This window comes from Sinohyriopsis cumingii, chromosome 7, assembly GCF_028554795.1.
Source record: "Sinohyriopsis cumingii isolate HCF-2022 chromosome 7, ASM2855479v2, whole genome shotgun sequence".
Lineage (NCBI taxonomy): Eukaryota > Metazoa > Mollusca > Bivalvia > Unionida > Unionidae > Sinohyriopsis > Sinohyriopsis cumingii.
Window position 1 is genome coordinate 59083589 of NC_142967.1, and position 12409 is coordinate 59095997.

The 12409-nt window shown below is 35.8% G+C and overlaps 1 protein-coding gene across 2 annotated transcripts in view; it reads left to right on the forward strand.

The window, feature by feature from the left end:
• LOC149795336 (kinesin-like protein KIF28) overlaps nt 1-12409 on the forward strand; it is a 206148-nt gene that overhangs the window by 151640 nt on the left and 42099 nt on the right. For both annotated transcript variants that reach the window (XM_089965111.1, XM_089965110.1), the window contains exons 20-21: nt 1816-1884; nt 2389-2511. In XM_089965111.1, the coding sequence (XP_089821237.1) occupies nt 1816-1884; nt 2389-2511 (192 nt within the window). The remainder of the gene's footprint in view (nt 1-1815; nt 1885-2388; nt 2512-12409) is intronic.

The window sequence follows — 12409 nt, forward strand, 5'->3', positions numbered from 1 at the left end:
TGGTAGTCTTTTTTTATTGACTCAGCAGCTTTCAGTCATCCAGACAGAGTGTTGTGCTTCAGTGAAAAATGTTCACATATCTTTGCAAGATGCCCCACCTTCAGTTTTTCCTTCTCAGCCAGATATTTAGCTTCAAGAGATTGTAAATTTTATTTGCATGTTAAGCTGCCACTATTAGCCATCATAAACATAAAGTTACTTTTTTCCAGTAGAAAAAGAAACTTGCACAACACAATTTGTTCCAATCTCCGATAACCTTTGAAAATGCAATGATTGATAAGATTTCACTGCCTTTATACAAATTTCGTATCATTGTTTTTATAAAAGATTTTAGTTAGATTGTTTTCATGAAGGATGCTTCATTTTTTTATAAAAGATTGTAACTGACTTGTTTTGATAATGGGTGCAATGTTTTATAAAATATTGTAGCTGGCTTGTTTTGATGAAGGGTGCAATGTTTTAAAAAAGAAAGTACCTGGCTTGTTTTTATGTTGGTGCATGTGCTATGTATTGAAGTCACCTTGAAAGCAAACTTCAGAAGACCAAACATATGCCCTCAGTGATGGAAGAATAAAAGACTAGGGGCAACATCAAATAATTGCTGGCTTTTCAGTATAAGTGATAAAAATATGTGCCCTCTGTGATGGCAGAATAAAAGCCCTTGGGCAACATCAAATAACTGCTGACTTGTTGAGATAAACAATAAGAAAACAAATTTGTTCAAGTTGGGACCAAGGGCTTCTGTCGACATGTACAGTTATTTCTTTATCTTGACATTAACATAAGCAATGTTTGGTAGTGATAATAAACTGAGAATTTGTATTTTTGTTGACAGACAGTTTGTTGATATAAGTGATGTCAACATAAGTGTGTGTGTGTGATTTGGATTTTTAATGTTGCTTAACAAAATTTTGTAGTCATGTCGCTACGATGTCTGCAGTGTGGCAGTTTATAGTGATGTCTAGCACTGGGGCATCAGTGCCACAGGCATGTAGCATGATGTCCCACTTAGTCACATTATCTTGACACCAGGCCAACCAGTCTTAACACTAACCTCGTAATGCTGAGTGCCTAGTGAGGCAGCTGTTAGTATCATTTTTACAAGTCTTTCATATGGCTCGGTGGGGGTTTGAACCCATGACCTCTGGCATCTAAGCTGACACTTCAACCACATAAGTAGGCAGTACTGTGTTTGTGTGCGTGTTTATATATATATATATATATATATATATATATATATATATATATACACACACACACACACACATACACACACACACATGTTGACTTAAATAAATAGCAGTAACTTAAGAAAGTGGTAGGATTGGAATGATCTAATCTGTCACAGTAAATTACATTCACTGTATCTAACCACAAAACAAACCCAATTCAGCAGTTCACCACAGTGGGTTTATCAGTGTTGTCAAGGAAGTAATTGGAAGTAGCTTCAAAGATAAACAAACGAGCTTCAAGTTAGATTTCTTAAGCAAAACTTAATTTCCATGACTGAAATATAATGCAGTTACCATTTACTTGTTGTAATTCATCAAATGCTTATTTTTGAAGGTGTAGGAATAGCTTCTTTTGGTACACATAATCAAGCACCACATGGCATGATGGACAATTTAGAATTTTCACATGGGGAATTATACAAATATACATGTGAAAATACACTGCGTTTGAATGAAAAATTATTTCACTAGTTATTTTCTATATTTCATTTAGTATATAATTAAATTGAACACAAACTGGAACTGTTATTTAAATATTGCTTATTACATGAATCAACAGATATGTGTCAATCCTTTTTTATAGGTAGGGAAACCACTCTACTTCAAAATTAAGATTGAGAATGTAAATGGCTTGCCACCAAACATTGAGGCAGTAAGTATGCAGATATATGTGTTATAATATATTTGGAACAGTTGTTCACTTGCATTATATTGATAAGCTCAGGAATTAGTTTAAACACTAGTCCTTTATTGTTTTAACATACTGGTCAAGTAACTCCATGTTATAATAATGGACACTAACTTTAATGACCAATGTGTCATTAGTTGGCAACTTGTTTTATTGTCAGGCAAATACAGCTCTTTTGGAACCCTTGATGCATCTATATCTATTTCTCTCTACCACATAAGATATGCATAACAAATAAAGTTTACATTACAATTTTATACTAGTTTTAAAAAGTACACATTAAATCCAGTATAATGCTAGTTTAATGTCATTTATGCACAGGTAGTTTAATAAATATTTTTTACCTAATGTTTTTAAACAAATCATTTTAAATAGGTCCCTCTGTAAAATATTTGTTAACAAATTCAGTTGCATTTTACAATTTAAATTGTAAAATGGAACCATTAACTCCCTGACTTTCCTTTCCAGAGTTTCTGCAAGTACAGGTTTTATTTGGAAAACACAGAGGAAAAAACAGAGGAAAAAAGTGGTACCATAAACTATGCCTTTAATTATGAAAAGTTCTTTGAATACAAGCCAGTCACTCGTCAGGTATGACAACTGTGAAGGAATATTGTTTGAACTTGTAAATTAAAATGAAATGATTGTTGTCTATTGTACAAAAATTTATATCAAGTGAAATTCATGGCCATAATGTTGCAGCTTGATGGTCTTTTAGAAAACTGTTGGTCTTAAATAGGCAGACCTTGCATGTCCTTAAACTGGGGACCCAGCATGAGAAAGCAAAGTGAGTGAGTGAGTTACATCCATACAGTTTAGGTATTCTGTCATCATGTATAATTTACCATTTTACATAAATTTCCATCACATATCCATAGCTGCAAAGTGACCCATTTAAAAATCCGTCATTTTTAATCAAAAAATTAACTGAAAAATTTTCTTGCAATTTCCTGTTTGGAACGGGCAGCCGGTTCCATTCAGAGAGTAAATGTATTGCATGTATATATAGGGCTAATAGAATTCTAAAATATGACTGGTGCATTTGAAATCGAGGCTGCTTAGCCAGGCTTTAACCACCATATTGGATTTCACAAAGCAGTTGCCCCCACAGGGGCTCATTACCAAGAAAATTAAGAGTATATGTCGATGAATAGAGGTCTCGGGGGTACATTGTTACAGGTTGGAACCCACCTAGTCTGATAAATCAACCCCCCAAATCTGTCTTGATACTGATGGATGATATGTGGGTCTGATGTGACCTGTTCATTAAAATGTGCCATTTTGCTGCGTGCAAATCTTTCTGGAACAAACCTGTGTACACTTAGACACATACCAGTAATTGGTAACAGTCATATCAAGCCCGAAATTCAAAATGGACATTGGACAGATGGTTGGATTTGCAAGTCATTAAACATATGATTTGCTCCAGAAATATAATGTACAAGTCACCAAAAGAACCCTTCAGCCGACAGTAACTGCACAGTCAAGAGAAATACTGGTAAATGTGTAAAATATCAACCAATGTGTGCGGCCAAATTTAGATGCAGATAATTGCAGCTTTTAATGAACAGGTGATATCAGCCCCTCACCCAAAAATCAGTATCATCACGGGTGAAGGGCTGATTTATCAGCCTTGACCCCACCCAACAGCTCTCTATTCATTGATGGATACTCTTAAATGTCTTGTTAATGAGCTTCTGTGGTTCCTGCTATCACTGTATCCCAGTAATATTCAACTTTTGTCAATGGGGCTTGTATTTTTTGCTTATAATTTAACTATCAGTCATACATGTACTATATCATAATACAAGGGAGGATACTTCTCTCCCTTTTTGTGCAGTCTATTTAAGAATCCTCAGTCATATTTCAGGCTACATTTTGTGTAGCATAATAAATTTTGTACCGATGTTTATTTGAGGCATTTGGCTTGGTATGCCTATCCAAAGTTTGACTTACTATCACATCTTTAAGGAATGTCAATTTTTTCACGCTATCACTCAACATGGCCAGGATCATGTCCACTTAATATGCAAATGCAACTCTCTGAGTGTTATATTGTCCTCTCATTGGCCAAAGGTAAATGACATACTGCATCTAATTATAACTTATTTTTGTAGTACGCATCTGATTGGCTGAGTTTTTTGGCCACCCTGGAGGCCAAAGTTCTGATCATATTATTTTGTGTCTAGATTTGGTATGTAAACTTGTATCATTGAGATCACAGATGTTAGATTTTGAGCAATATCCATGTATGTAAATATTGCATCTAATTGGCCAAGCTTGTGTACACTCAAGAGGCTGTATTTCTGGTCAGAATTTGATTAAAATTTGTATGTAAATTTATATGAGATCTTGGATGAGTTCATTATGAAAAATGTATTAATGAGGTAATCTTGCATCTGATTGGCTGTACTTATTGCCATATTTATGAACAGATCTTGTTCACAGTTGGTATGGAAGCCTGTATCTTTAAGATCTCAGGTGAGTTCAGATAAGAGCAACATTTATGCATGTTAATGAAGTTCTTTTGTATATTCGCTGAGGTTTGAGGCCATATTTCTCATCAGATTTTGATCACTTTCACTGTGGAAATGTGTATGATCAAGATATATGGGTTTGATTATGAGTGACATCCAACATATAGGTGATTTTAGATCCGATTAACTGATTTCATAAACACCCTACAGGCCACATTTTTTATGAGACTTTGAATAGATCTGGTATGTAAGCTTGTATCATCAAAATATTTGATTTCTTCAAATATATTACTCCATCTTAAATTGAAGGAGAACTACTACTACACAGATCCCAAGCTAAAACTTTTTGGCTGAAAAGCTAAACGTTATCTGTCCACCTACTAGATGGCTATGAGATAGAGTGACCTACACTTGATACAGGGATTAATGCCAAATTTTATGAATAATTCAGTTACTACTTTCACGTGTCGAAAAGCATGCTCTCTACAAAGAAACTTCACAATCCTTTGAAAAGCATTTTGAATTTTTCTACCTTAAAGCAAGTTGGAAGAGTGTTATCTTCAGAGGGCAGTATTCTCCATCTATAAATTTCAAACTTTTCCATTCTTTCTTTCTTTGACTACAATGTTTCAGACTTTTCTGTGTTAACTTATCACTTTGCTGTTCTCACTCTTTGGCACCCTTGCTACATATTTGCACAGGTCCTAATAGCATCTGCTTACATTGCTATGGCTGTATTTTTTATAGGTGCAAGTCATGTGTGTGATAATAGAAAACTCATATAATACTGGTCTATAATTTCCCCAACTGGTAAGTGTTTATATTAATCCAGGCATCCACTTCATAGTTATATAGATAACTCTTTACTAATTTTACCTGTATAGGCCGTCATTTGGCCTTCTGTACAGGTAACATTGTCTTACATTTGATACAGTAGTGTTCACTTTATAAATATTAATTATACTTCAGTTACATATGGAACACTTTATTGATTTTACCTCTATAGCCAGTCATTGGTCTTTCCTACAGGTAACATTGCAGTTGATAATATAGCATCCACTTCATAAGTATCAATAAGGATGCTTCAGTGATTATTTATGTGCATGTATGGTGTGTACTATAGAAAACTAATTTATATTACTGTACAGTTTATGCCAGTCAGAGGCATATAGACAAGTTTTCTGTGCATTGTTAAGTCATCACATATACTTCATAATCACTATGACACTTCAGTAACTTTTGTTATAACTGATATTTTAGCAGCAGCTTTTGTAAGTATTAATAGCAATGGTCCAGTTCTCAACGTTAATAGTCATGCTCCAATACTCCACATGTACAGGCCACGTATACCCAGGCCCGGCAAGGCGAACGAGGCAACCACCATGGGCCCCACACTTTCAGGAAATCAACTCCGAAATGCAATTTTATTTGCTTGGGGGCCCCACTCAGTACTTGCTGCCTTGGGCCCCACATGCTGTCTTGGGCCCTGCACATCCTAACGCCTGGCCTGCTTATACCCTTTTACAGGTAATTGTCATATTGTGTTGGTCTGCATGGACACTCCGAAGTTCATAAAGCAAGATGCATTGCCATGTTAAACCTCTATATATTGTCTGCTCTATTTTTGTCTTACAGATTTAGATTATGGATATGCTCATTTGGTCAACCACTCTACATGTGTAGCTTACTCCAGCTGACATATCCTATGACTACATGAATACATAATAGGAATGAATATTATGGACAAATGTCAGTGAGTGTCACTACTTGGGGTACTAAAGGGAAAGGTGCAGAAGAACACCTGGAGGGACAAGGACATCATCATTATGAATGCAGGTTTGAAACCAGGGGAGCAATATAGGGACCAGCAGCAGTCGCAGTTACTATCTTGTATCACTCATGCAGACCAACTTCATAAATTAATATCCCGTACCCCATCCCAGCCTCAAGATCTGGACAGTGTTGTGCCAGTCCTGTTCTGTCACAACCTTAATTGAATGCAGTTGGCCACAATTGATCATACAGAATCAGCCACCAGAAGAACAAACTTTCCTGCATATGATGCCCAGCTAAGTGCCCCAGTATCAATGAACCCTGTTTATACAGCATTCTGAACTGCATAGTGTTGCTAGGCAGTTCCTGTGTAAGTGCCCAGTTTATAAAGGCACTGTCATGGATCAGTTTAACTTGCATAGTGCCGCTAGGCATTTCCTATGAACATCATCCAGTTTATACAGTTAATCTCGTGGATTAATCTAACCCACATAGTGCTGCTAGGCACTGTCAGCATACTATGTCCAGCTTTGTACATCAGTGCCCAAGAGATATTGCTTCACTTGTTCTCAAGCCTTTGCAAGTCAAGGGAACCAATACTTATTGACAGCTTTGAAGAAATGGTATCTGACTCAGAACATGCTGCAAGCAAAGTGTGCCACCTTTCCTGAAATTCTTCTCTAGCTACTTTGCAAGTAGCACAAGAGATGTCAGTTTCACTACTTTTATCCATAGATAAAAAAAATTGCTCTTTTAGTTTCCTCGTTGTTATTAGAAATTACTCTGACCTAGGCATAGAGATGTGGATTGAAGACATTTTATGCCTGCTGTCAGTGGAGTTCTGTCCTCTACAACATCTGCCTGGTCTACAGTTCTGGCATAAGTTGATTATAGACTCAAGAAGAATCTACTTTCAGTTGCTTCCAGAACTACTAACATTTTAGGCTGCTTACATCATCAGTCACTAGCCCCAGTCATCAAATGATGCTTTTACTTGCAGGTGTCTTCCCTCAAACTTTAGTCAGGGGTTTTATAAGCCCCACACACCAGTTGTCCAGTTGGATACCAAACAGTTGGTGCATAAGGTCATGGCTGTGGGTTCAATGTTGTATTTAGTATCTACGGCTATCTTTCAACAAACAGAACACAGCCTATCTTCTCCCACCCCATATCCCACAGGATATGCATGGGAGTTCTGTTTTTAAAATGGCCTGGATCTTAAATATAGTGGCCTAACATACTTTGGCCAATGCCATAACTGCAGCTATGAACTTACAGATGGTGGAATGAGATGCAGTTCTCTCCACCTCTGCATTTCTTAAAGACCCACATAAGAGCAAGCTATGATCAGAACCTTTATCATCTAATCTCATCTTTCATGATCAGATTGCTGAAATCTGCAAACTACCAAGAACATCAACTTGTCTCCCTCACATTCTCAGCTACAGTGGAGGGATCTCCATGGGAATCAACAAAACAATCACAGGGATGTCCCTAGAACACAGGCTACAGGTTTCATTTATGAGGAATATCCACACTTAGTAGTGAGGTAATCTTGAGTTTGATTGGCTTAGCTTTTGAATACACAAAAGGCCATAGTTCTGATGAGAATTTGACTGGATTTAGTATGTACACTTATTATCAAGATAATGAATGATTTTAGTTTCAAGCAGTATGTTTTATTGAAGTGGTCTGCATTTGATTGGATGAGGATGTCAACACAACACATTAGCAGCCATACTTCTGATCAGATGTTGATAAGATTTGGTATGCATGCTTATATCATCATGGTCTCATTTGAGTTTGTTGTGAACAGCATTCTTGGATATTAATTGGGTTGTCTTGCATCATACAGGGTTCCCACGCTACTGGGAAATTGGGAAAAAATCAGGAGAAATGATAATTTTTTCCCCGACTGTGAAAAGTCCTTGAATTTCGCAAATATTGATGAAAGTCGGAAAAAACCTGGGAATTTTCTGCCAGCACTTGACACCCGAAACAGTCACATAATTGAGTCATAACTAAACTGATTGTGAGTTAAATTTATCGAGTTCTAACCAGAATATTTGGAGGGTGCAGTATGGGTCATTTGGGTGCTTGCAATAATGATGTATGCTGAGTAAATCCAGACGCTCAATGGATTAGATTCATCTAGTAGACTTTTATTTTCAAAGTCAGCTACAATATCCTATCTTTCCTTACATGGAAGGCATGAAAACCAGTCTTGCATCATAACAGGCCAACATGGTGGTGGCAAAGCATAGCCGCTTACTGGATGGATGAGCAAACTTTGAACGTTGTTAGATCAAGTGATACATGCATGAAATTGATATAAAAATTATTTTCTCAGAAATTGTGACTATTGTAATCATTATGTCTTTAATCTGCTGAAGGACAAGATAAAACTACGGCGTTGATGAAATGTGATCTGGTACTCGCGATTTGCATTCTAGTCACTTGAGTACACAAATCTAACAACCCACATTTTGAAATGTTGTAGAGAAAAGAAAAAAAAATATTAAATGAAAGTCGTATACAGTTGTAATAAAACTACAGAATGAAAGAACACAAAATTTCCCATATTTGTATATTCCGAGAACAACTTCTTGAGTTTTGTTGTTTCACGTGACTACCACATTGACATGTGCTCTCTGCTTGATAATCAGACTGGCCAGATTGCTGGTTTTTTTGTTGTTGATATCACATAACCATTGGACTTCAGATGTCGTCGTTTGAGATTTGTAGAGTCATGTGACTAGTAATGCAAATGACAAGTACAGGGTCAGGTTTCATCTATGTCATAGTTTCATCTAGTCTGTCGGCAGATTAAAGACATAACAATTATAATACTTAACATTTCTGAGAAATAAATCATTTTCCTATCGATTTCATACAGGTATCAGTCAATATAACATAATTTAAATTTTCTAGGCCCACTGGTAAGTGACTACCATAAGTCGCTACCTCACGGTGGCGGCAAATTCCAAATTTGTTATATGCAATTGCATTTACCCCATACCCAAATGTCCAAATATGAAAAATGGGGTGGGAATATTTGGAGGAAACCCGGATCAGAAAACGGACTGTTATTCGTTTTAAGCCAAATTTGTAGTCCAAATTGTTGATCTCAGAGTTGAAATAAGAAATTGTTGTCCCTTGTATTATATATTAAAAAACGATAAGAGCCTATGTATCAATACAGGTTGATTTTATAGAAAATTCAGTCCTTGTTTAAACAACAGTATATAATTTTGAAGGTTTTTTTGTCAAAAGTTAAATCAATCCTTTGAATTATTTTTTTAATGATGGATCTTTAAGCAGATCATCTTAAGGAGATAGGTTGTTGAAAACTCTTGTTTGGGATTTTATTGGCACAGATAAATTCAGGGTTAAACTCTTTTCATTACAAGACAAGATTCTAATTATTTGTGTTTATTGTTTTTATTATACTATAACAGGAAATGTTTACTTTATATATATATATATATATATATATATATATATATATATATATATATATATATATATGTATATATATATATATATGTATATATATATATATATATATATATATATATATATATATATATATATATATTTCTTTAGAATTAAAGGTTTGAAAAGAAACAAAACTAATTTATGTTCATTATGTTGTTCCCACTTAGCAACATAATGCAGGTAAGCAAAATAAAGTTAGAAAAGTTAGAAGTTTTATTCTGTACCTTGAAATGACTTTACAAACCAATTTATAGGAATATAATCAAACTTGTTTCGTGTGATACATTTTGTGATTTTGTACATGATCATCTTTTCTGACTTAGATGGAGAGTCTTGAAAAAGAACATCTTTACATTTAGAAAATGCATGTTTTATAATCTAAAATGTACTTTAATTCCATTCCGTAATGGTCATATGTGAACCATGAAAAATTAATTTCATCCTGGAAAAACCCTGGAAATGACCTGGAAATTTATCTTCAGAAAAGCATGGGAACCATGAACATATTGGCCAAGTTGATGAACACTCTATAGAGTTAATATTTCTGATCAGATTTGGTTTGGTAAGCTTATATCATCAAGACCTTGGATGAGTTCTGTAATGAACAGCATACATGCATTTTAATGCAATGATCTTACATCTGATTATTAGAGCATGTAAACACTCAAGGCCATATTATTAGAGCATGTAAACACTCAAGGCCATATTATTAGAGCATGTAAACACTCAAGGCCATATTATTAGAGCATGTAAACACTCAAGGCCATAATATTAGAGCATGTAAACACTCAAGACCATAGTATTAGAGCATGTAAACACTCAAGGCCGTATTATTAGAGCATGTAAACACTCAAGGCCATAGTATTAGAGCATGTAAACACTCAAGGCCATATTATTAGAGCATGTAAACACTCAAGACCATAGTATTAGAGCATGTAAACACTCAAGGCCATATTATTAGAGCATGTAAACACTCAAGGCCATAGTATTAGAGCATGTAAACACTCAAGGCCATATTATTAGAGCATGTAAACACTCAAGGCCATATTATTAGAGCATATAAACACTCAAGACCATAGTATTAGAGCATGTAAACACTCAAGGCCATAGTATTAGAGCATGTAAACACTCAAGGCCATAGTATTAGAGCATGTAAACATTCAAGGCCATAGTATTAGAGCATGTAAACACTCGAGACCATAGTATCAGAGCATGTAAAGATTCAAGGCCATAGTATTAGAGCATGTAAACACTCAAGGCCATATTATTAAAGCATGTAAACACTCAAGGCCATAGAATTAGAGCATGTAAACACTCAAGGCCATATTTTGACCACATCTGGTACATAAGTTTGTCATCAGGATCTCAGAGTTTTGAGTGAGATCCATAGATATTAATGAGGATCCGAGCATATCAGATGGTTTGAATCTGATTGACAACCTTCTGGCTATGAGGCCGACATCTTAACCACTGAGCAACCACAGCTTCCTTGGGCAGGGATTTCAATAGCTGGGGGGAGGGGGGAGAGAGAAGGAAGGGTAAGCACAGACCAAGGAATCCATTTGGTCTGCGCAGATTAGCTCTCCTTATAATGCCAAGTAAGTGTATGTACTTTAAGAGTGGGACTATGAATAGTTTCTAATTAATAAATTGGGGCCAAGTCTCAGGTACAGGGAAAGATCCAGTGGAGAATGCTGCTTGGATAAATTATGTCCTTTTTATGCAGAGATTGTGATTCTGTATATATGGTCCAGCCAAAACGATTAAACACAAGAACATTAACAGACAGCAGCATTATGCTCCAAGCTTTTCTTTCTCTTCTGTAGTTTCAATAAATGTGTGAGTCAGCATTCATAAACAGACATTCATCAACTAGATGGGCAAGTGATATCAGTCCCACTTGGGTGTCTTTCTTTTTGCCCCCCATGACCTTTGTGTATTTGTGTGTAAACTTTTACTATTTTCAGCATCTGTATGCATATCAAAGAAAATACTGAAAGAAACTTGCAGCCAGTTTTGCTGTGACTTGTGTTTTAATTTTACATGACAGTTTGCAAATCGTTCATTAATATGACAGGTATGCAGTAGTTATTTGTAGTTGCTGGATGATGTCATAGATACAGACAACAGTATACACCCCTCCCTCAAATACAATGCTAAGATGCCCTGCACTGAATTCTAAGCATAAAAAATTACAATTATAGGGTGTAGAAAAATTCACATTCCTTGAACATGCATGCAGACCTGTTTACCTCTACTGAGTCTCCGTATTTTGTACAGATGAAGCCCAAAAAATACTCACTATGGATCAAGGCTATGGAAAATGGCCAAATTAGGAAAACATTGTCTTAACATGGTTCCCATGCAAACTGGTAAGCCATCTGCAGGCAGTGAAGGCAGTGGTTGGTAGTTGTTTTTGAAAATGAGGGACCAGTGTCATGTGAAAAGAAAATTGGAAGAAATCATAAAGTTGACTGCTAGCCAGAAGTTTCCAAAGATTTGTGCAGATAATTGGCCATTCATAAAACAATCTAACAAAAGTATTCATTATGGTCACTATGGTATGTATGAATTGGAATTTTCCATAGCACATGGTGGGTGGTAAAAGTGATGTAAAAAGACATGTTGATTGTAAATCCCACAAGGAATGGGCAAAATAAAAGTGACAAATAAGTCTCTGTCTTCATTCTGTAAAGAAAAAGGTCCAACAGTGAGCAAATACTCATTATCCACGCTGAAGT